This window comes from Solea senegalensis, linkage group LG18 (genome assembly GCF_019176455.1).
Source record: "Solea senegalensis isolate Sse05_10M linkage group LG18, IFAPA_SoseM_1, whole genome shotgun sequence".
Classification (NCBI taxonomy): domain Eukaryota; kingdom Metazoa; phylum Chordata; class Actinopteri; order Pleuronectiformes; family Soleidae; genus Solea; species Solea senegalensis.
The window spans coordinates 11,454,094-11,478,117 of record NC_058041.1 but is presented as its reverse complement, the minus strand read 5'-3'; the positions used below and the strand labels follow the sequence as shown (position 1 = coordinate 11,478,117).

Here is a 24,024-nt window from a genome sequence, read left to right as displayed (position 1 = left end):
TGGCTACAGCCCGGCTACAGACAGGTAGCCACACCCACGGAGACAACCTACCTGAAGGAACCGAAGTCACAAACATTACGTGCCGTGGACTTTTGGCATCTCTAATGGAGACATAATCATCGATACACTGTCATCGAGATCATGATCATAAAATACATCTTCTTCGTCTGTTTTTTGCTCTGCCACATTTCTGGAGTTGACAACAAAGGTGAGGTGCTGCATTATTTGTCCTTCGGTTTCGTCATTTGTTTGTCACGTGATTTTCCAGGAAGTTGTTGTTGACCGAATTTCTAACTCCTCTTTGTAGTACTTGTTTTGTATTTTTACACACATTTTCCTGTATTTTGTGTGTGTGTGATCCTGCTTCCTTGTGGTAAAATGTGTCAGAATGACTAATAAGTATTTCCCTGTGTATTTTTTGCTCTCCCAGACTTCCACAATGAGTTCACATCAGAACTTTCCAAGTACTCCATTGTACATCCTCAGGTGATTGAAAGAGGGAAAAGGAGCATTGACAGCCTGCCAAAGGCAAAACAGGTTGGTAAGAACTCGGCATCATGGCACAATACCACTTTTTAATGTCCGATACCATAACAAATCACAAACACGAGTACCTCCCGATAAAAAATATTGACCCTTTTAAACTATCAAGCTGTTAACAACACATTTGTGCCATTTCAAACTGTTTCAAAGGCACAATTCTCGAAATGTATTACAAATCTCCCATATAGAAGAAATAAACAGCCTCAGCTAAAATGCTATTGATGACTTTTATTTACATTTTTACAGTGAATTGTGCCACATATAGGATTGTATGGGATTTTATCTGTGCGATATCCGATCCAGTGATTTTTACCATATTAGTATCGTATCGGCTCATCCCTAGTAACAACCCTGGTTTAATAAAACTTTCACTGATGCTTTAACATGACGACACAAATGATGCACTTTATTTTTGCATAATAACAGAAAGATGGAGAGGAAACAATATCATATTCACTCAACATAAACAACAGGCATCACCTGCTTCATCTAACACCAAACAGGTATCTGAACAGAGTGAATTCATCATTTAATAACATTATTATTTGCTGTTGTTGTTCCACACATGTTTCATATTTTTTCTCTTCTTGTCAGAGATTTTTTACATCCTAACTTAATCAACTCAACACTAAGAAAACATGTAAGTCACCATATGCTTTTATTGGGGAGTTTTTATAACAGGGCTGGTTTGAACATCAACCCTGAGTCTGTTTTTTTCTTGCCTTCTCTCAGGTGCATTGCTATTACCATGGAGAGGTGGAGGGATATGACAATTCAATGGTTGCCCTCAGCACTTGCTCCGGCCTCAGGTTTGAATTGACTCTGTCTCTGGATTGACTTTCTCTATTGAGCAATGGAAGGGCTGTTTGAACAGTTTCATTTGTTGTAATATTTAACTCGTTCAACGTCCTTTTTGCTATGTTTATCTATGATTTTACATATATTTTCCCAGAATTGAGAATACACAATACATGAGACATACTGTTTGTGCTGTGTTTATCCTTATTTTTTTAAACTCGCTATAATTGTTTCAAATATTGTTCTTTCTCAAGCTTCTAATCCAAGTAATCTTGAGTCCTACTGTTCCTCAAATTCTTTTTGCCCGTTGCAACACCACACCTTTTCTTTTTCTTGGCCACGCATTTACTGTAATGGTGTGTCTTTCCTGCACTGCTTCCCTGCAGGGGTGTTATCATGCTTGGAAATGAGACCTATGGACTTGAGCCTTTACCACAGTCGGCGACCAATGATCATATTCTGTACCTACTGAAGGACGTCCAGTCTGAGCCTGTCACCTGTGGAGTCCTCGGCGAGGCAGAGTCGATACAAAACCATGAAGCCTTTGACCCCGATCATTCGCTGACTTCACTGCTGCGGGTCAGGATGCTCACTGTGATCACATGAACAGTGTGAAGTTATTTTAAAATGTATATTGGCTGAGGGTGGGAGTCAGTGCTCCTCCTTATTTTCTGTTTGTTGTTTTAACAGAGGAGGCGCAGTTTACCACAAACCAGTTATGTGGAGTTGGCCCTGGTAGCTGATAATCTCAGGGTGGGTGTGTATCTATCTATGAAATTTCACTATCGTGTGTGGCAGAGCAAGTTTTGTGAAATTCATGTGTTAATTTCATTGACAGTATAATGTATTGGAGAAAAATGAGACGGCAGTACGAGAAGAGTTGGTGGAAATGGCTAATCTGCTGGACTCGGTGAGATTTTGTAAATAAAAAAAACAATAAACATTCCTGGTCAGGATGTTCTTTATAATCATCGGCTTTTCATTTCTGATCTGTTCCAGTATTACAAACCACTGAATATCCGTGTGGTGCTCGTGGCCCTGGAGATTTTTAAGGATAGTAATCCTTTCAGTGTGGACGGCTCTGCGGGAGGTGTGTTGAGGAACTTTGTTCAGTGGAGAAAAAGTACTCTCATACCAAAGATCAAGCACGACATTGGTCAGCTCATTGTGTAAGTGAAGCCGTCGGATGCCAATGTTTGACAGGCTGCATTCTTTGTATTCTGTAATTTGTGATTTGTGTCTTATTTGCCAGTGGTCAGCCTAACGCATATGAAGGGGGAGTGTTAGGAATGGCCTTCGTTGGTACCGTCTGTTCCGTGGCAACCTCTGGAGGAATCAATGTGGTTAGTCCATCTCCCCTTTACCGTCTTCACACCAGCTGACACTGTGGTGCTTTGGCACCGTGAGCATTAGTGTAGAAACTGACACCGTCTGCATTATTCATGGGAGGATCTATAAGTGCAGCTCATTTTCAGATGCTCGGAATAAGACGGTTAGTAGTATCAAACAGGTAAGACTCGAACTCCGTCTTAAAGAGCTCCATGACGCGGCGTCTTCTTTTGTGTGACTGGATTCTTGAAATTCTTTGTGTTGTGATTGTGTTTAGTTCTATCTTTGATGTGAAGGAAGTGCTCATCTTTTCCCAGCATATAAAATTGTTTACAATGTCCCACCCATTTGGATATCAAGGACCATGGGTTTTTTTCCACAATGAATACACTTTTGTTTAAGGAAGATTAAAGTGTAGCCTAAGCCCTTTTAATTTAATAGAACAGCATTGATTTAATAACTTTAATTTACATTTCAGAATCATATTTATAGATATACCAGCGAAGAAGAATATTATCACTGAATGTACTTTTGGCTCTGTTCACAGTTCAGCAACAGAAACTTGCCTTATGTTTCCACGGTTGTGGCTCACGAGATGGGGCATAACCTGGGCATGAATCACGATGACAGCAGCTGCAGCTGTGATGGGAAAAGCTGCATCATGTCAGCCGGTGCTAGGTAAAACATCTTCCATAGACAATGAAATTCAAGTCATAGTACATAGTGTACAGTATTTGGTGCTTTTTTGCAACACCCTTATTGTCTCACCTTGGCTTTTTGCCCTCAAAGTAAGAAAAATGGCAGTCGTTCTGTTTTTCTATTTAGTTTAATTAAATATCCATGTGTACACTGTACATATGAGCCTTTACTGGTTGTATGTTATGTTATTGAGCGTTTGCTGCTAGTTTTTATTTATAATTTATACCTTTCTAAACACAATTGTTAAGGCGATTAGGTAAAGGGTGTTTTGTGTGAAGCACTCACATGATGATTGTGGTGTTTACTATTATTATTATGTCACAGGTTGTCAAGCGTAATATGTGTCAGGATGATATAGCCTCGTTCGGAGGTCATTCGTGTTGCACTGAAAACGACAGCTGCATAGACTCGCTTCACTCAACAAGGGGATGATGAGGAGCAAATATGACCATGTCATAGAGTGTTATGTCATAGCCAAATAGACATTTCCACTTATTGCTTTTCCTCTTAACTTACAGTGGATCCACCACTTTCAGCAGCTGCAGTGAACAAGACTTTGAGAGGTTGGTCCTTAGGGGAGGAGGCGTGTGTCTGCGAAACGAGCCCGCACCGTCCGATGTGATTGGCACACCTGAATGTGGCAATGGGCGGGTGGACAAAGGAGAAGAGTGCGACTGTGGCAAACCAGAGGTAGAGTTGTAGAGTCTTCTAGAAAGACACAAGAAGTTGCACAACTTAATGTTTTTGTGTAGTTGCTCTAATACATCCTTGTTACATAATGTAATTTACACAGTTTTCAGCCGTAATGACACACCTAAAACTAAGTTTTTATGCCAACGTGTTCGATGACACCAGCAAATATGAATGTCTTAAGCCGCCATTCTGTTTGTTGTTTCAGCAATGCTATAATAATCATATATAATTATTTGTCAAACAAACTAAACTAAAGACTAAAGGTATTTTTCTGGTAGCTGGTCAGTGGTTTATGATCCAAAGCTCAAAAACAAGCTGCTAGATTTAAAAAAATAGACATGAGCTTGTCCTATGAGTGACAGACACCACCGTAGAGGAAGACATGTCTTCTCCTACTGGAGCTTTGTGACACGTACACAGACAAACGGACAGAGGCTGTGTTCACAAACCAGGACTATGAGGATTAGGAGGAAACTTTGTGTGAATGCTTCTTATTGTTTTCAGTCAAGAAGGCAGGCGGTGACATCAGACTTTCCCCACTCCACAGGTGAACCTGCAGGGCTTTCTGAAAGGATGCAATACAGAGACACAGTCTCATAATGTGTTCAGCAATGTGGTTTTAATTCAACAGACATTTGTTTATATTTCAAACTTGTGCACGACAGCTTTGAATCTTGAGTGGAACCCTAATTCATGTCACTGGTTACACCTGTGTTTGTCCTATTATTTCATGTCCTAAATGGCTGCTGTCAAAAAGGTTTATTCAAGACAATCACTCAATTTAAAGACCCACCTTGTCTCTTTAGCTTTTAACTCGGGTTGAATCTGGGCTTCTTGGTTGAGTGGGCAACCTCTTCTGTGCTCTATAAATACATTTGGCATTGTTTCGTGCACATATTGCATGAGTTTAACTCATTGGAAACCCACTTTTAGTCACATCATCCCATTCAAAATGTCAAAGATCACAGAATTTAACAGACATTCTAGTCAGCAAGGCCAACAACAAAATTGTTCTGGCCTAAGACTTTTTCACAATACTGGATAAAAAATGTTTGTATAATGTCAGTAGTATCAGTAAATTAAGTAGAACCTTTTGGTGTAACATGAGTGCAAATGAGAGGAAATGCACACAAGCCATGATGAAGTATTTTCAAGTGTTGTACTTTCTGTCTTTTGAATGTGGTGGAAATGATTGTTCTTGTTTTCATTTCATACAGGAATGCAAGACAAAATGTTGTGATCCTGCCACCTGCAGATTTACATTCGGGTCTGCTTGTGCTCACGGAGAGTGCTGTGACAAATGTCAGGTCAGCACATGAGACTGGAAATCGATCTATCGATCTATCGATCTATCGATCTATCGATCTATCGATCTATCGATCTATCTATCTATCTATCTATCTATCTATCTTCCTTCCTTCCTTCCTTCCTGGGAAAACATTCTTTACACTTACACATGATGTATATTTTTGTTGCAGATCAAAGTGTCTGGAACGCCGTGCAGAAAGTCTATCAACACCTGTGATCTTCCTGAATACTGTGATGGCAAAGGAGCGTTCTGTCCCAACGACTTCTATATCATGGATGGCCTGCCTTGTGAAAACAACGTTGCATACTGCTTTGAAGGCAGATGCCAGACGTATGATTTCCAATGCAAACATCTCTTTGCACCAGGTACATTCAGTTCAGAATATGTCATCTCAGAGTTCACCAGGAGTCCCCTGTCATAAATATATTATTTGTCTTGGCTATTTTATCTTCACAGATCCAGCAACAAAGGCAGCAGATGCTTGTTTTGCACACGCAAATATTCAGGGAAACTTGTTTGGAAACTGTGGCATCACCAGCAACGGAAAGTACATCAAATGTGCTGTAGAGTAAGTACACATCACTTTTTTTATTCATAAATAATAGATCGCTAGAGTGTATCCCTCTGAGGGATGAGGATTAGTTTCACAAGACTGAAACTCTTGAATCATTTATTGCAAAACACAGCTACACAAAGCCCACCTGTTCAAACGCTCTGCTGCAAATTTAAGATGTTTTGTCATCTGAATTGGTCTTATTCGACTCATGGATACAACTATCTTTCTGTATTTCTTTACATTTGTACATGTGTATGTACGTATGTACAGTCAATTTATTTTGCATTTAGTGTGGCATAAACCTGAGCTGTGTTTGTATGTTTTACGGACACTGTACATCAAAAGGGAATTCATACAGTGCAATCTATGCTGCTTCTCCGTATTTGCTGATGTTGCTGTAACTTTTGGGTATATTTTTCTTGTTTTGTTTTTGTTTGTGTTACCCTTAAGCGTTTGTATATGGGTATTTTGTCTTATTTTGTCAACCAACCTAGAGACAACAGATGTAAATTAGCTGTAATCTGGCCTATTTACATGTTGACGGGCAATAAAGTGCCTACTCAATGAATAGATGATAAAACTCTCTTAATCCTATCCTGCAGACATGCCATGTGTGGAAAGGTGCAGTGCACTAATGTGGACGTCAACAACCCCCCACCCGGTGCCCATGTCAGTATCCAAGTAATTAATGGGTCAACTTGTGTGAATGCAGACTTCAACCTTGGTACGGATGTGTTGGATCCTGCCTATGTTAACCCTGGAAGTCCTTGTGGTGCAGGAAAGGTAAACAGTTTGAAACTGGGAATTCATTGTGAGTGTACAAACCAGACAGATGGAATTTAACCAGGAACTTATGTGTATTGCTTTTGTTCCTCCATTGTGAAAGTGAACCAGATGACTCACAATGACTCGATTCAATTCTATTCATTACGTTTTTGTACCTCTCTTGCAGACCTGTATGGATTTTAAGTGTGTTAATGCTTCTGCTCTGTTGCCCAACTTGGACTGTAACGCAAAGACCACCTGCAATGGCCGAGGGGTAAAACTGCATCTTTATTACTTTCTTTACTAGTAACCAGCCACTGATAAAATGTCTGACTTCATTGCTGTAATGTTTTCTGCAGGCCTGTAATGACCAAGGACATTGTCACTGTGAAAATGGGTGGGCCCCACCCAACTGTGCCACGTCAGGACGAGGTGGCAGCATAGACAGTGGTCCAGCTCAGATAGGTGGGGTTAAATTGATTGTGTTTACTTTTCAAAACAAATAAGGTTCTCACTGAAAGTGTGTGACCTGCAGTTGTCGGTTGAAACATTTTCATTTACACCAGTGGAACAGAAACCATAAACATCATTTTAATTCACAATAACTACTGTATAATGCATATTAGGAATGTGTGTATTGAGTTGTTTTGTTACTGTTTATTCACATTGACTTCAGACTACTCCCTGAGGAACGGCCTGTTGATCTTTTTCCTGTTGGTGGTTCCCATTTTGGTCCTTGTCATTCTGGTGCTGCTCTACGTCTTTAGGAGAAGCACCTTTGATCCCTGCCTGAAAAAAGGCCGCAGGTAAACATCAGTGTTTCTGGGCTGTAGTGTTGTAGTTTTTAGACCTGTCTAATATCATTTTCTAAAGGTCTTGGTCTCATCTCTGGCTTCAACACATTTTTACTCGGGTCTTATCTCAGTCATAGAGGACTATGGATTATAAATTAACTTATAATAAGACCACAACTGATTTAATTGTATGTTATAATTGTATGTAAAAACTCTTGTCTTGTCTTGTCCTGTCTTGTCTTCAAATGCAACCAATAAAATATTTATTAGAAAATGTTGCCACCTGCTCAGCCTCCCCACCTCCCTTTACGCAAGGGTTAATTGTTGTTAGAAAGGTATAAATTGTTGTTTTTCCTTTCTTAAACTACATTGAATTAATTTGTATTGCAAACACGTTTCATTGTGGTACTGCTCCCTCACTGGATGAAGAAAGTTAGAGATGTGACAGCAGAAAGTGGAGATCAGTTATTGCTCTTTAAAATGTTTGAACAATGTATGTCATTAACTACCATCTTTGCTATTCATTCTATTGTTGTTATAATCATTGCTTTATTACTACTTGTCTGTATTTGTATTTGTGAAGTGTTCTTTGGTATATGATTTTAAGACTGAGATTATTATTTAATGTATTTATTAATTTATTGTTGCTTTTACAGGTCAAATAATGGAAAAAATGGAAATGCTAATGGACAGCCTAACAGAAATGTTGAAACAGGTCCAAGAACCCAGCCTCCAGTTCATTCTCCCCCTGTGGTATATATCATTTTTTTAATCACTATTTCAGGGAAGATGAAACGATACTTATTTTACAGTATTAAAACCAGGTCGTCATTACATGAAAAGTCGCAAATAGTAATAGAAGTAAATCAATAATAACTGATACTATACCAGTTTTTGTTTTTTTTCAGTATATCCTTTGACTCTGACTATAAGACCTTTTTTTTCTCATTGTAGCCTGGAAATTCAGTGGATACCTCACCTCCAAGTGCCAGGTATGAACTGTTGTAATTTCTTTATTCCATGTAATCCCTATTGCCCTCACACATGCACAGGAATAGACATTTTTGCTTAGGCTTGACTTTTGTGCAAAAGCAAACCCGCAACAGTTTTAACATTATTTTTACATAATTGGTCATTTTCAGGTATGGAGATCTGGACTATTGGAATATTGATGAGAGCATTGTCCCTACGCATCCAGCAGCACCTCGGCAGGGCCCCGGGGTCCCCAAACCAATTCCATCCAAGACACCAAATGAATGATTCTCTTCGTACACTAAGTTGTGAATCCATGAAGTTTACTGTAGGTTAACACTAAATGAAGAGAGGGTTTTAAATCACTATGTTAAAAAAATAAAAATATATACTCTCTGTAACTTGTTACTGGCACCTTTTTTAAGATATACTGTTGTCACATCAGATGATGCTGGGAAACCGTGTATGTGTATGTGTATATAATTGGATACTTCTTTATGTCTCACTGCAAATATGTGCAGATAAAGTATTTTGTAAATTTATTGTTTTGATTGATTTCTCCTCCAAAATTTGTAACATGTTTGATTTCCTGTTGATTGTAAGTATAAAATAAAAGTGACGCTGGATGTTTTAAAGTTTACTTAGTATTTATTTGTCTACATTTTGGAAAAATAAATTCTGTATCATGTGATATATTGACACCGTGTTTGTCTGTTTGTTTAGAAGCCCGGACTGTGTCTAGCCTATGGCTACTGTTCCCAGGGTCCTCACAAACTTTTAAATACATCATAACATAAATTACATTAAGAAACATGTACTGTATATCCTTCATTCTAACAGGTGACAAAGTCTGACTAATCTGATAATGAAGAAAGGGCCTATTAATACAACTTATCTTGTAAGTGTAAGGACATCTCAACTCATAGTTATGAGATTAGGATCTTGTTAAAATACAGTATTTTGGGGAAAATATGAGTTTGTTTAATATTAGGATTTTTTACTGATCCCCATGAAGAATAAATGTCTACTAAAAGAAGATGCTAAGAAGAAGGAAGGTAAGATGATATAAACACAAATATAGCGCTGTAAAATAATTATATACAATGTGTATGGTGTAAAACTGACATCTTGGCAGTTTCTATGTTTTATTTGTATTGCCCTTGTGTGTTTCACTGGTTATATATTCCGTTTTATTGTTTTTATATTGTTTTTTTCAATTTACATCGCTGTTTTATGTATGTATGCGAGTTACAGTACTTTGGTCAACTATGTTGTATTAAAATGTGCAGAAACGTTTCAACATTTCGCTGTTTTTGCAAAGCAGTTCTTGTAATGTGAGATGTTTTCCCACACAACTTATTTTTTACCTGTATGCCTTAGTTGGCTTTTATTCTGAAAGGACTGTTGCCGGAAGTCTCGTTTTTGTCTCCTGTTTCGACGGCGGAAGTCAGCTGTTAACTGCAACAGGAGCACAACACAGTGGGAAACGTCTGAATATTAAATGGACTCTATCAGCTAGGGCATGGCAGCAGAGGAGGGGACAGGTGTCGCTCGGACTCCGGTCTGTCTGTGTGTCCTCTGCGGGCTTCCTGCTTCCGGGAAGTCCACTCTGGCCCGCACGGTTCTGGGCAGCGCGGCACAGCTTGGATGGAGAGCCTCTGTGGTCTCGTACGATGACCTGATTCCGCAGCATGCTTTTCAGATCAGAGCCGTCCAGAACAGCGGTGCTCAACTGACTGAGGTGGTAAAGACACATTCACTGTTCTGTGCATTCAGTTTTCACACTGAGCCAGTGTACACTATACGTATGAGATTATCTGAGACATTTTTTTTGTTTTTATTACATTTCAAAGTTGATAATTATTCGATTTAAAAGTGTGAGTATGGGATTTTCAACAAGAAATTTCTCTAAAACTGTAGACTATAATGTCTGATATCCAGTACACTAGATGTAAATGTGCTGAACATAACTTTTTCATTCTTATTCACTCTTCTTTATACAATTTTCTCTGAAACATAGCTGTGATGATTTGCATTGGTTTTTCCCATTCACAAATGTGCTTTCAAGCAATTAATCTGTGAATTATGTTGCTTGTATTTCTCTGATGTTCCTTTATTAAATATTCTCAGTATGGTGAAATTCAGGTTTCTCAACACATTGATCCATGAATTTCTCCTTCTCTAGCAAACTGAATGGAAGTTACACAGACACATAGTGTTGCAGTGCATTGAGCTGTTCCTTAAGACACCTGAGGTGATGGCAGAGCCACCAAGCAGCTTTCAGATAAACGTAGCCGCGTGGGAGCAGTGTGTCCGTGGTCTGCTGCGCCCTAAACCGGACCGGACACCACTGCTCTTTATTCTGGATGACAACTTCTACTATCCGAGCATGAGATATGAAGTGTACCAACTTGCAAGAAAGTGTAAGTACCTTTTATCTGTGTGAAAAAATCAAACTTCACATTGAAATATCCAGTGTACCACATTGAGGAGGCTTTATTGGCAGAAATTGAACATACAAACCTAAAGTAAGCCTTTTATATGTATGTTTGGAAAGGGCTTTGCTTTACGGAAGCCAAAATCTTTCCCTGACATGTTTCTACAGCAGCCTGAATGGACAAACCAGCAAGGCCCATGATTGTTTGTTTTAATTGGAAGCTAACTTTGCAAACATAGAAGAATAATATCCTTTCTTGTGAACGGGAGGGAGGGGTGGGTGGAGGAGTCCTCCATTTGTTCCAATCTGCAGTCTTAACCCTTCACAGTCTTTCACTCATAGGACCTTTAAATCCTGATTGGAGCATATTGCAAGCACTTAAATGCATCAGGAAATACAGTATTATCAAAAACCATCCTTTTGCACTAGAACAACATAACATTGGCAACTACATGTTGACTATGATAAATTGGTGTCTCCAAGCACTGAAACAAAACTCACCGCCTGGATGACAAATCAGTGTAAAAATGTGTGGAAGACCACAGACAGTAAATTAAACCTACATTGTGTTGTGTCCAAATTTGTGGGTTGTCGTTGCAGATTCACTGGGGTTCTGCCAGGTGTATCTACACTGTGATTTGGAGTCCTGTATCAACAGAAACCAGAGTAGACCTGAACCTGTTCCCACTGAGGTGATACTGGACATGGTGAAGCGTTTGGAGTCCCCAAACCCAGAGAAAAACCCATGGGAGGAGCTGAGCATTTTGCTCAACACGACAGACAAATTATCTACATGTGACACGTAAGACATTACAGTGAGCAGATATGAATACTTATTATTAAAGTAATGCATAAGTTATTAATGAATTGCCTCTGTGTGCTTGTCCTCAGCCAGAGGGTGATGGAGTTGATCTCCTCTTCACTGAGAAACCCGCTGAGCCCAATCGAGGACACCACAGAACAAAAGGTATGTCAGTCCCCTTTGTGTGAGTAAATTTGTTTTTAAATATGCAAATACAGGAGTGGAGATAAGAGATGTATTGTTGTCATACTGTGCAGGAAGCTGACCGTCTGAAATGTGCCATGAATGTTGTTCATCAAGCTGACCAGGCCTGTCGACGCCTCATCTCAGAAGCCATGAAGACAGCCAAAGGTCAGCTGAGAGCTTTTTTTAACCACATACACTCCATGTTTTAGCCTGTAATTTGCAGCCCTGTGACGTAATGACGTCTCATCCCTCCCTCTTCAGAAAATCACGTGTCTTCTGAGTATATGAGGTCTTTGGCCACGCGGCTGAATGAAGCCAAGGCGACATTACTCTGCAGCCTGCGAGAGAAGGTGCTGCAAGAAACATCCCTGGCTCAAGAAGAGGACATTGATGTGGAGCGTGTAGTGCAAAGAGCAGTGGATGTTTTTGACCGAGACAGAAAGGAAATCTTCATGAGAATCACTGGTGACCCTGAATGACTTTTTCCACACAAAAACACAATCATGAGGCATCACACAGCTTTGGAGACTTAATTGTTTACATTTAATCTTGCTTTTTAGCTTGTCAATCACTGTGGCGTGAAACAGTCTTGAAAAGTGTATGGATTATTTAATTCATTTATTTTTTAAAACCCATTGTCCTCCAAATCCATGTCCAACTCAAAATAAGCCACTGCGTAGTATCTATGTACAACGGTTTTTGCATCTGGAGTATGAAACATTGATCAAGCAATTTAATTTTGTTCATCGGGATACATGACACACTTAAGATTAAGAGGGTTTGTATTGCAGTTACTTCAGTCAATCACATTAAACAAATTTAGCTTCATCTTGACATTCAACTACTACTTAAAAATATGGTGAAATAAAATAACATTACAGTAAAGTTGCATCACAATAAGTCTTTAAGACACATGGTTCTGAATCTTTGCAGTGCCTCAAAGCAGCTACAGCACTTTAAAGAAGTGGCTACAGTGACATTTTATTATACTCAAAAGATTGATACATGACCACAAAACTATTCAAGACAGCTTAAAAAAGTTGTTGTTTTTTTAAAAAAAAAAAGGTATAAATTAATATTTTTAAAAAAGGTCTATCTCAATGATTACTGACCAATGACACTGGAGTTTATCAAAAAACATGGATACAACTCCTTTTGTTACCAAACCAACCCATGCATGAGTGGTTAGTTCTATGTGGACACTTAAATCTGTTTCGAAATGATCGACTGAAGAAAAATATCTGATTTCCCTGCAGTCTGAACAAGGAATCACTTTTTGTGTTGGCCCCGTGCAAAATGGCATGCAAAGTCGTATTTGTCTATGCACATGTGTCCACAGATGTTGCACTGGAATGGGTGTTCATAGCCGTGACAGCCCATGTGAATGGTATAGAGTATGTTGTCAGGAAAGTTAATATCACAGTGCTGGCAACTATGCATGAGCTGTTGGTCTGGTGTGGTCAGGGCGGGGGTGGGCGTGCTTGGCTGGCTGTTGCTGACGCTCACAGAAAGAGCATTCATGTTGTTCTCGCAGCCGAGGCTGGGACCAGGACTGCCATGTTCACGGCCCGAGGTGGGAAATACTTGTTTAGATGTCGACATCTGCACACCGTTTGAACACACTGCAAACTCTTCAGTAGAGACCTGATGTATGAGGATGGGTTTCTCGTCTTCTAAAGACTCCCTGTCTGGGGACACTGGAGTCTGAGACTCAGGGTGGAGGTCGGCCAATTGCCCAGCAAGTGTGGACAGTTGGTCCAGTGGGTTATTAAATGTCAAACCGTTGGAACCCTTATTAAGACCTTCATTCTCATCCATCTTGGGAAGGTTTTTATATTCACCGCCACTCAAATGGGAGTGTAATTTGTGAGACAAGTCATTTAGATAATCCGTCTTTGGCATAGAGTTCGGGTTGAAATTGATGAGCAGTCGTCTGCTGAAGCCCATCGTGCCTGTCCTCTTTTGCAGGGTGCCCAGCATCCTCTTGTTGGCGAAAGCAGAGCGCACGACCCTCGTGGGCAGGAGTTTGTGGCGGCGGCGGCGATGGTGCGACAGGTTGCTGCGGTCGCTGCAGCGGAAGGCACAGAGGTCACACTTGTACGGCTTCTCTCCTGTATGCGAACGCATGTGGGCTTCCAAGTGGCGCTCATATGCTGAGGCGAATGGGCACAGCTGGCAGCGGTGAGGTTTTTCTCCTGGTTTATAGTAAGAAGAAGGGAAAAATGCAGTGAGATAAAAAACAAAGACAACAAGCTTTATTTGTCTAGTTTATGTAGACAATATTTGTAATGTAATTATAGAATTTCTAGCCATCATGATCATAATATAAGCTTCTCACATATGAGAGGCCGAAACCACTTTTTTTTTTTTAAATCACATGGGCAATGAGAAAATGTAACTGCAACTGATACAAGTAACACACTATAAAATGTGAGAGGTTCATGGGGGTTGTAAAGCCTGTTTGACTTCAACAGTAGATCGTTTTTAATAACAATTTTTATATGTTGATAGCTCGAATAGAATAATGCTTAGGTTTTCTCAGCCACTAGTATGTGACCACTCCTTCAGCACCTGTATTGTTTCTAATAAAAGTTCTTGAGCCTGGCATTGTCTTAGTAAACAGATGCAGAGGAAATACTGACCCGTGTGGATGCGGATGTGCTCTGTTAAACGAGCCACGCCTTTGTTGGTATAGCTGCAGTAGCTGCACTTGTACTTTCCATCGAAGGTTCTCTCCAGTCCGTCCATCTGCATGTCTGACCCTTCCTCCATAGACAGATTCACCTCTGCCGACGGAGGGTCCAGACCATTCTGTTCACTCCTGGGTGCAGCTAGAAACAAACACATCAGGACTTTATCGTCTTACCATTTCCCTGGGAAATAAACAGTGCTTTGATATGTGTAGAGGTGGAAAATAACAGGTTACATCTATCAAGACACTGGGATCACATATTTTTAGTGCAGTTCCAAAAAATGTCAGTAGTTGGCTGTAAACAAGTGAACTGGATGTTTCACTTCTCATCTAAGAGGCTTCTTCAGTTCTGACTACCTGGTGGAAAAATTCAGGTTTTTAGCCTGTGTAGGCTGGATACCTGTCCAGAGAAACGTTAAACAATGCAGGTCATTCTCCCCCTGATCCAGTTTCAGGATGTTAGTTTCCACTGAGTCTAGGTGTGAAATTTATATGTTATATTATACATCCACTGCATATATGCATGGCACAGCACAGAAGTGCCAGTGCATCTGGACATGGCTCAGCTGTCCACCTGCATCTAAAGGACAAAGAACACTCTTTTAATGCTGAGAATGTACACATTCTGGCCAGAGAGGACAGATGGCGTGAAAGAGAAGTGAAAGAAGCCCTGTACCTAAACCTGGAGAAACCATCACTCAACAGAGGAGAGGGCCTAATACACCAGCTATCAGCGACATCAACACTCACACAGAACAACAAAGGTGCACTCCAAGCACCTTTACACACACACACACAATAGCAGACTGTGTTTCTCAGGTGACCCTTACGTCCCTCTTTCACACCTTGACTCAGGTCAAATTAAAAACCTGAAACTGGATCAGAGGGAGAATGACCTGCATTGTTTAACAGCTGTCTACACAGGTATCCTGCCTACAGAGGTGAAAAACCTACATTTTCACTCCAGCCAGTCAAAATGAAGAAGTCTCTTGGATGGAATGTGTGGAGTTTTATTTAACTTTAATGCACAAAAACGACATAATAGTAAATTTACTACATATAGTTTTAAAATGTTCGATGGGGGCTGGTTACATTTCCCTAAACATTTGAAGTGTCTGTCAACATGTTTTCTTTTGTTATTGCACTTTAAATAACAATTACCTCACAACTAAAATGTATATCCCCCTATTCTTTTTTTTAGAAAGGTAATTTATTAAGTACAATTTCATCAAAGGAAAATCGGTTTTACTTGATTGGAATATATTAGTACACTTTCCACCTCTGATCACTGTATGTATTTTAATATAGTCCCTCTCACCGGCTTGAAACGTCTCCGCTGACTCTTTCTCTCCACAAACAGAGCCTGAGATCATGTTGACATGTTGAGTTTGCTGTGTCAGGTACTCCTGAAATTCCTTCACAAAATCCACAGGCTCGGTTTTTATCTCCTCCATTTCGTCCCAATGTGTAGAAGCTGAAAAAGACGACTAAAGGAGGTTGGTGGTCAGGTCAGCATGTGATAACTAAGCTTTCATATTTGAAAACACAACCTACAGTGGCTAACGAAACTAGCTGTCTATGAAACACATTAGCTCACAGGCGTTAAAATAGCACTAGGCGCTGTCTAACACCGACTGTTTGACACCATATTCAACAAATTATATAACTACAATTTCAGCAAATGAATAACATGAACGCTAAACAGAGGAGAAACGCGGAAATGGAGCCCTAAGCATAAACTGTGAGTTATATTACCAGGTGAACGAATGCCTGACCGATTCAGTTGAGGCTTCTGTGTTCCGTGTGCACATAAACGCAACTGTTGCATTCGCGGACCGTTAGTAAAACAAACCGTCTCTCGCACAAGTGGTGTGTCTTCCCTGCATATTACTTAAAAAAATAACAATAGTAATAAATATAATCACGAGTGACAGCTTAAAATATTTTTGCATCTAATTAACTATATATTGCCATTATTGTATTTCATTGTACACGTACACACATGTATGTGAATCGTACCCGAGGTACTTGAAGGCAGCATGTAAACATTGTGTAACTTGCTCAGTATGGCTGCCCCGTTGGTCAAGAGTTTCCTAAAGGTGAGGACGAATAATCACGTCATTCGTAATTTAATTTTCACAGTTACTGCACTTGTTTTTAACATTTGCATCTGTACCAGCCATCTATATTTGAGCAACCTATTTGGCTCTTGTTCACGCAAGGTTTCAAGCTAACAGAGTGAGGGCTAACATTAGCAGAATCACTCCAAGCTATGTGTTTTGTTTTTGTCCCCTAGAAAAAGATAACAGGCAGCAAAACACAGTCAGTGCTGTTATCAGTGGCTTAATGATGATGAAACAAGTTGACTAATGTACCTAAAGTGAAATAAGAAATATTTATAAAACGTGCGTCTCCGACAGTTGCGATGTCTTTGCTCTACACTTGCTTTTCTTCTCATGGTGAAATTCTAAATATGTACATATGGCTCTATTCTTAGGTTTCAAATTCCACATTTGGTTATGTTAAGACATAAACCGTAGTTGCTAACTTAAAAAAATAAACTAAAATGTTTATGTTTATGGCATGTCTATTTTACATATTGATATGTGTTTTACAGTCTGTTTTCTTGTTTAACCTTGTTTTCTGTTGTGATTTCAGTCTTGCAGACAGATCTCTCGACCATGGGGAACATGCCAGACTGGATGGAGGAGAATGTGCAGCAGTTCTGCTCCAGATGTGGCTGCACACCAGGCAGCAGCAGAGGCAATGCCTTTCCCTCCTCTACAGACTTATTCAGAGGAGGAAAGCATGATGAGGGAAGCAGGTGAGCAGTGTCAGCGTGTTATCATCTCTCCTGTTGACGATCGTTTGAGACAGAAAGTTAAACATCTGTGTTTTTGTCTGACAGTGAAAAAATATGCACAGGAGCGCATTGCTCCATTCGTGTCAAAGATGGATGAGAATTCTGCCATGGACAAGGAAGTGATCGACTCTCTCTTTGAACAGGGTGTATGTATTTCCAGTATCATTACATTTTAGGTCATTGCCATGACTGAACAACTTCGCTAAAATATCTATTTGCAATTTTATTTTTCATACATTGCAATGTATGAGTCAAGCTTCATCACAATACATTGCTGGGTTAAAGAATTGATAATAAGATAACATTACCACAGGAGATACCATCAAAATATTAAATACTATAATATAATGCAAGGATAACAACTTAATGATATGAGCTGAAATGAAGCCTTTGTAATTGCTTGTCTTGTTTTTATTTATTCTAATCTATGAAGTGAATCTGTTATTGCATTTTCACAGCTCATGGGCATTGAGATTGACCCAGAATATGGCGGCACTGGCTCTACATTCTTCTCCTCCATTCTGGTCATTGAGGAGTTGGCGAAGGTGGATCCTTCCGTGGCTGTTCTCTGTGATATCCAGAACACACTCATTAACACACTGTTCTCCAAACTGGGGACACCCGCACAGAAAGAGCAGTACCTCAGCCGACTGTCAACAGACATGGTGAGCAGATAGACTTCCTCTGAAGTGTCCTCAAGAATGAAACACTGTTATTTTTACTGTTGGTTAAATCACATGGTGCCATGACAAAAACCATGTTCCTAGGTGAATATTTAGTCAATTTGGTATGTATCACATATATGGCTGTGCATTTTCTGCGCTACATCATGTCTCACAGGTTGGAAGCTTCTGTCTCTCTGAAGCAGAGTCAGGGAGTGACGCCTTCTCTCTGAAGACACGTGCAGAGAAACACAAGGACTTTTACATCATCAATGGATCCAAGATGTGGATCAGTAATGCAGAGCATGCAGGTGTATTCCTGGTGATGGCCAACGCTGACTTGTCTGCCGTGAGTTACTGACCACCTTTTAATGTATATAATAAATATATAAATAGGGTTGTATTTGTTATTTCTCCATCTTGTTTCATTTGCCTGCATCCATAACAAGTTGCACAACACAAAGTAACCGCAAATTATGATTATTCTCAGTCCTGCATATCCACTCTCCTTTTTTACACACCCTTGCTTGCTTCACATGGCATGTTCTATTTAAATCCAACTATAATATGTACTTTATATGGTTATCTTGTTCTCTATATTAAGAAATGACTTTTTAATGATTTAAGAGGTGTAGAGCTGCGAGTTTCAGTGTAGACATTACTTCCTCTAGAGTAAATGATGACAAAAGAATTGCAACTTAAGACTAAATATCGCATATGTCGGAAAAGAGTGATAAATATCAAATGTAATTGCACAGAGGGTATCTTGTCGTAATATGTAGAACCAAAGGTTCTACAATTCAGCAATAGAAAACAAAATAAAAGATAAAAAACATCACATTTACTAAGCTAGACTCAGATAATGTTTGTTAGTTGTGCTTTAAAAACAACTTATCAAATAACTGATGACCAGAACAAGTGTCTGTTGGAAAGCTTAAACTTAATTGATCGATCATTTCAGCTCTTAACTACTTCATCAGACTGATGTCGGATCCAAATCAAGACATTGCTTACGCAAAAGTACTTTTTAATCACAGGCATTTGTAAATTACAACTATATGACTTTGCATCAATGCTACGCTCACACCCTGTTGGTCAAATGCTTGTGAAACCTTTATTAAAATGTGTACTTCTATCATTTAAAAGGGTTGTCTCCTGATTAACAGGGATACAAAGGCATCACCTGCTTCATCGTGGACCGAGACACTGAGGGGCTTGAGATTGGCAAAAAGGAGAACAAGCTCGGCCTGCGTGCGTCCTCCACCTGTCCGCTCAACTTTGACAATGTCAAGGTACGACCAAACACATTGTGATTTATCAGACTAATGAGAAACAGATACACACCGACTTTCTGCTGTACACTGTAGGTACCAGAGAAGAACATTTTGGGACAGATGGGTCACGGGTACAAGTATGCCATCGGAATGCTGAATGAGGGCCGGATAGGAATAGCCAGTCAGGTAAACCATGAGACGTTTTGTCAAAACCAGCCAAATGTGCTCTTTTGAAGATTACAGTGGGTAAAATAAAACCTTTGTGTTTTTCAGATGCTTGGACTGGCACAGGGTTGCTTTGACCACACCATTCCTTACACCAGACAGCGAACGCAGTTTGGAAAACGCATCTTTGACTTCCAGGTGAGAGCCTCTCATTATTTTACCATAACGTGTTAGTCATTATCTCCTTTTGACGTGGGGACCAGTAAGTGCTTGTGTTATTGTTGCACTCTTTGAACTCCAGGCCATGCAGCACCAAATCGCCCACGTAGCAACACAGATTGAAGCAGCTCGGCTGCTGACGTACAACGCCGCTCGTCTGAAAGAAGCTGGGAGACCTTTCATCAAGGAGGCCTGCATGGCTAAGTACTTCACTTCAGAGGTGAGCTTCCTGATTCACTGACTCATTTTTTTTTTGAGACTCTGCAGCTACTGGATATTTACCTTGTTCGAACTTGGTATTAACATCTGTCCTGAGTGATTTCCTCCACTGTCTTAGATCACATGGGGCAGGCAGACAAGATTATATTACTGCTCTGAGAAGCAAAATAGTTTCATTCAATAAAAATATGCCCAAAGATTGTCGGTCAACCTTTGCAGAGCCTAAATGAATCAGCCTACCATAACAACATTGTCTGTGGTTGTAATGTTGTTTGTTGTGTATGAATTATTACCATCAAACAATAGATTCAGGGTTTGCGTAGTTTAATAGGATCAGATTGAAGCGAGCTTTTGTGCATCACTCCATCCTAAAACTTCATGAAAAACATAAATCAAGGCCAAACACATGATGACAGGATTCTTCTCTCGTTGCTGTGATTATGCGTTTAATTGTATCATGTGCTCAGTTGTAGTATGTCGAATTGTATTATGCAAAAAAAGATGCTAGAAAGGTTTTAGACATCTGTCTAACAATTCAAGTGTTTATCATTCATCTTTATCTCATCTCTGATCTGGTCACAAGTGGACAACGCTAAGTATATCTATGAACGCACACCAGTGTGTCGACCGTTACAATAGAAAAAAAAAGCGATTTTAATGCTAGGTTTGAACAGTTGTACTTAATTTACACTGTCCACTTGTGATCCTGTCTCTCATGTTGGATGTGAACACCAGGTCTGAACAGAGCCATTATCATAATGAGGTTTATTTGGTCCATGATTCTATACATTTATACCGCCCACCCTTTCACTTAACATTTACATATACCCACAGTTCACCTGTGAAGTGTGGCCGGTCAAACTGCTCCAAATTATAATGAGTGTCAGAGAAATGGCAGTAAAACTACTCAGAAAAATCATATTATATGCAAATTAGCTCTGGTTGCAATAACATTGTGAATTGGGCTGCAATGCTTCAGCATGTTTAACAGGTAGGTCCCCAAATAAACAGTATGTGGTGTTGTCATCATTTCCTATGTAGCCTTGTAAATAAAAATGTAATGGCTGTCTTTATACACTGTTGTGTTTGATCTTCCTCAGGTTGCGACACTAACCACCTCCAAGTGCATTGAATGGATGGGAGGGGTGGGCTTCACCAAGGACTACCCCATCGAGAAATACTACAGAGACTGTAAAATTGGTGAGATTATGAACCGCTGAACAAATACTGTGATGGCATTTTTGTTTAGATGACAGTTGTTTGAGGTAAATGCGACTAAAACTACAACGTGGGGAAGGTCACAACTCTCGAGGGCTATGGGAAGGTCGGGTGTGACTGTCTGTGATTGGATCACAGTGGGGGGTGGAGAGAGGGGGCTGACAGTAATCAGACACTGCAGGAATTCTCCCCTCCGAGTGTCATTATACCAACACACAGCCAAGGAAACTGTTGGGGCAAAATGCTACTTTCCCTTTCATCACCTTCATTTTGGCTCCTCAGCTCTCCAGCTGGAGCCGTGGCAGAGCGAGCTACATAATAAGCCCGCTTGTGTCACGATAGTGAAAGCTGAAGGATTATCAACTGAGCAGGGGAATTTGACAGAACCTGACCTTGTTGTTGACCTTTGTTCTCATGCTTTATTTTGCCCTTCTTTGCAGGCACCATTTATGAGGGCACATCAAATATCCAGCTCTCCAGTATGGCCAAGTTCATTGACAAGGAGTATGACCACTGAAAGAATCCGACCAGAGCTCGATCATTTGCACTCTGACATGTTACACTCCGTATTTGTTTCTCTACGATGACTTTGGAGTGTTTTGCTGTTGACCTGGTTTCACGGGTGGTTCTGTTACATTTAAAACTTGTAAAGTAGTTCCTGCCATTGGTGCAGGTGGTATTTGTTTCATTTGCCTTCTAACAGTTTAAAAAATTCCTCTATACTACTTTTTGGGTATATTTGGGCATAATTATTTTTTTTGATCAATTCTGGGATGTAATGTGTTTCCTTAAATTATTCAGTAGTTGACTGAGATCAAGGACTTAAAAGTGTGTTGTATTTGCAAGATAATATAGAGATTCTGAGTAAAACTTTATACAAAGGAAAATATCTAATTGCGATTTTACTGACAGATATCACAACTACAGCTCAATTAGCCTTATCATTTTTATGTCTAGCTGCCGTTCACTGCAAGGATCACAATGTTTCAATGCCAAGTCTATATTAATGAGGAGTTTTCTTAGGGTGTTTAGTGTGTAATAGATTGAAAACATGACATGAGATAACAAATTATGTAAAAATGTCCAATGGGCAGCCACGACCAAGTAGAAAGAGAACTTAACTGGAGGTTTGCCAGTTTGAGTCCCCACCAGGATGAAGGGCTGTGGTACTCCTGAGCAAGGTACCCAACCCCCATTGCTCCCCAGGTGCTGCTCAGTGGCTGCCACTGCTGTTTCTAGTAGAGGTTGGGTTAAACGTAGCAGTTCTGATTGAAAGCAATTCAAGTTGTTGAATTTAATCACCTTGGTGCTCCATAATCACATTTAATTTGTTGAATTAGAAAAAAATGTGAAAAGTAAAGAACAACTGAAACTGAGTCAATCGTTTCATGTTCTTTCTATTTGCCAACTGATACAAGTTTCTGTCACTAGATGGCAGTATTCTCCTGAGTGACAGCAGCTCTATTGTCTGACGTGACGCTGCTTCTTGCTTCTCACAGTGCACGAGCAGTCATTTACCATAACTCCTGTCAGCTCTAATGATATTTAATACCAAATTCATTATGCCTGCAGTGCATAACTGCTGCACTGATCATTTTTCAAGTGAGATAATGTTTGTCACATGTCGTGTTAAAATAAGGTCTATTGTTCTGCACTCAAATGGGTCCAAATTATCAGACAAACCTTTAAGCGTAGTTGTTCAAGACCCATCACAATATATGACCCATCTCTATTTATATATACGTATATATATATATATATACATACACATGTAAAAAAAAGTCAGCTTGTAATTGCTGCTGTGAGACAGTGACAGTGTTGAAACCAGATTTAGACATGTTAAAAATCCCATTAACTTAATAGATATCATCATCATATGAATACATAATAACCATAGAAGATTATGTCATTCATCACGCAGATTTAACAGAGAAACAAAGCCCTTGTTCTCTACAATACCTAGACAAATTGACTGTATTTAAAAAGAGCAATACATTCTATTAATTCCATTTTTTAGTCATCACTGACATTCAAAAACATGCACAGACAAGGTCTCAATCTCACCTGAAAGAGATTCTGATCTCAAGAATCTCTAGACTTCAAAATAAAGGTTAAAATGCAAGTTTTCGGTTTTGAAAATGTCTTTATGTATGGTTATGACATGCCATCTGGTTTTCCATACAAAGAGTGTTTTCCATATATGAAATTTTGTGATGTACAGATATAAACCTATACTTCTGATTGACACGAAAACAGTGGTGTTTTCATGACTGAGAAGTGAACAGAATTGAAATGGTTCCCCAGGCAGACATGTTATTTAATATGTCTCATTAGCAAGATCAGATCCATGTGTCCAAAATCCCTTTAATGACAAAGATGTAAAAGGGAAACAGAGGCCTGTGTCTGAGTGTCCTCATCTTTTCCACCTCTAACCCACTCTGACTTGTTCTTTCTGTTGAACGAGCCGCTGTTTAATGAACACAATCTGATGGAAAACCACAGCTTTTCACTTTTTTTTGCTTTGAATTGGCAAACACAGCTCGACCAGCCTCCTTCTCCGCCTCCCCCCCCATCTTTAACACAGCCATGAGACCTCTAATTATGCAGGGATTCAAGTGGCTTTCCACAAAACACAGTGTTGTCCTTCAGAGCTGGAGAGCGCTCCATGAGCGGAAAGGACAGGCTGCATGTTTGCAGGTTGAGCAAATTCAATTTGTTTGATTACTTCACTGCATCTGCTTCAGCTTTGGTTGATGAATGATGAATCTTAAATGAAGCCCATGTTGTTTTATTTTTTATTATTATTATAATATTTCTTTTAGGTTTTCT

The 24,024-nt window shown here is 39.7% G+C and overlaps 4 protein-coding genes across 8 annotated transcripts; 3 read left to right on the top strand and 1 right to left on the bottom strand.

Annotated features, from left to right (window-relative positions):
- zgc:174164 (uncharacterized protein LOC570656 homolog) lies at positions 1 to 9,157 on the top strand. Its single transcript, XM_044013907.1, has 22 exons — positions 1 to 208; positions 431 to 537; positions 970 to 1,046; positions 1,138 to 1,183; positions 1,276 to 1,352; positions 1,728 to 1,920; positions 2,032 to 2,094; positions 2,180 to 2,251; positions 2,341 to 2,510; positions 2,594 to 2,684; positions 3,218 to 3,348; positions 3,888 to 4,059; positions 5,280 to 5,369; positions 5,541 to 5,736; positions 5,828 to 5,939; positions 6,530 to 6,710; positions 6,880 to 6,966; positions 7,052 to 7,157; positions 7,369 to 7,498; positions 8,143 to 8,239; positions 8,441 to 8,478; positions 8,629 to 9,157. Exons 1-22 carry the CDS (start codon positions 142 to 144, stop codon positions 8,744 to 8,746), a joined length of 2,421 nt encoding a protein of 806 aa, XP_043869842.1. The 5' UTR covers positions 1 to 141; the 3' UTR covers positions 8,747 to 9,157.
- A 735-nt stretch (positions 9,158 to 9,892) lies between these two features.
- Positions 9,893 to 13,136, top strand: LOC122759128 (L-seryl-tRNA(Sec) kinase-like). Of its 2 annotated transcripts, none has more exons than XM_044013710.1 (6): positions 9,893 to 10,199; positions 10,644 to 10,881; positions 11,496 to 11,697; positions 11,787 to 11,862; positions 11,955 to 12,048; positions 12,145 to 13,136. In XM_044013710.1, the coding sequence occupies exons 1-6, from the start codon at positions 9,981 to 9,983 to the stop codon at positions 12,360 to 12,362; spliced, it is 1,047 nt and encodes a 348-aa protein (XP_043869645.1). In that variant the 5' UTR covers positions 9,893 to 9,980; the 3' UTR covers positions 12,363 to 13,136. The 2 variants fall into 2 exon arrangements, with proteins under 2 accessions (XP_043869645.1, XP_043869644.1); XM_044013709.1 differs by having other exon boundaries at positions 9,893 to 10,202.
- LOC122759126 (zinc finger protein Pegasus-like) lies at positions 12,942 to 16,418 on the bottom strand. 4 transcript variants are annotated; one of them, XM_044013703.1, is made up of 4 exons: positions 16,331 to 16,418; positions 15,894 to 16,049; positions 14,526 to 14,714; positions 12,942 to 14,078 (listed from the first exon to the last, which is right to left on the bottom strand). In XM_044013703.1, the coding sequence occupies exons 1-4, from the start codon at positions 16,401 to 16,403 to the stop codon at positions 13,153 to 13,155; spliced, it is 1,344 nt and encodes a 447-aa protein (XP_043869638.1). In that variant the 5' UTR covers positions 16,404 to 16,418; the 3' UTR covers positions 12,942 to 13,152. The 4 variants fall into 4 exon arrangements, with proteins under 4 accessions (XP_043869638.1, XP_043869640.1, XP_043869642.1 ...); XM_044013705.1 differs by having other exon boundaries at positions 15,894 to 16,062; positions 16,331 to 16,384; XM_044013707.1 differs by having other exon boundaries at positions 16,351 to 16,381.
- Positions 16,419 to 16,604: 186 nt separating this feature from the next.
- Positions 16,605 to 23,694, top strand: acadsb (acyl-CoA dehydrogenase short/branched chain). Its single transcript, XM_044013708.1, has 11 exons — positions 16,605 to 16,674; positions 17,234 to 17,399; positions 17,484 to 17,584; positions 17,897 to 18,103; positions 18,279 to 18,449; positions 19,267 to 19,392; positions 19,468 to 19,560; positions 19,648 to 19,737; positions 19,841 to 19,978; positions 21,078 to 21,177; positions 21,636 to 23,694. Exons 1-11 carry the CDS (start codon positions 16,642 to 16,644, stop codon positions 21,710 to 21,712), a joined length of 1,302 nt encoding a protein of 433 aa, XP_043869643.1. The 5' UTR covers positions 16,605 to 16,641; the 3' UTR covers positions 21,713 to 23,694.
- Positions 23,695 to 24,024: the final 330 nt, after the last annotated feature.

Coding starts and splice junctions, on each gene's coding strand:
- LOC122759126 (XM_044013703.1), bottom strand. CDS start 16,403: ATGCAACAGTTGCGTTTATGTGCACACGGAACACAGAAGCCTCAACTG. Junction 16,050..16,330: donor GTCAGGCATTCGTTCACCTG/GTAATATAACTC, acceptor CGTCTTTTTCAG/CTTCTACACATTGGGACGAA. Junction 14,715..15,893: donor AGCGGAGACGTTTCAAGCCG/GTGAGAGGGACT, acceptor GTTTGTTTCTAG/CTGCACCCAGGAGTGAACAG.
- zgc:174164 (XM_044013907.1), top strand. CDS start 142: ATGATCATAAAATACATCTTCTTCGTCTGTTTTTTGCTCTGCCACATT. Junction 538..969: donor GCCTGCCAAAGGCAAAACAG/GTTGGTAAGAAC, acceptor GCATAATAACAG/AAAGATGGAGAGGAAACAAT. Junction 8,479..8,628: donor ACCTCACCTCCAAGTGCCAG/GTATGAACTGTT, acceptor GGTCATTTTCAG/GTATGGAGATCTGGACTATT.
- acadsb (XM_044013708.1), top strand. CDS start 16,642: ATGGCTGCCCCGTTGGTCAAGAGTTTCCTAAAG. Junction 19,979..21,077: donor CTAAGTACTTCACTTCAGAG/GTGAGCTTCCTG, acceptor GATCTTCCTCAG/GTTGCGACACTAACCACCTC. Junction 21,178..21,635: donor CTACAGAGACTGTAAAATTG/GTGAGATTATGA, acceptor CCTTCTTTGCAG/GCACCATTTATGAGGGCACA.
- LOC122759128 (XM_044013709.1), top strand. CDS start 9,981: ATGGCAGCAGAGGAGGGGACAGGTGTCGCTCGGACTCCGGTCTGTCTG. Junction 10,203..10,643: donor GTGCTCAACTGACTGAGGTG/GTAAAGACACAT, acceptor CTCCTTCTCTAG/CAAACTGAATGGAAGTTACA. Junction 10,882..11,495: donor GTACCAACTTGCAAGAAAGT/GTAAGTACCTTT, acceptor TTGTCGTTGCAG/ATTCACTGGGGTTCTGCCAG.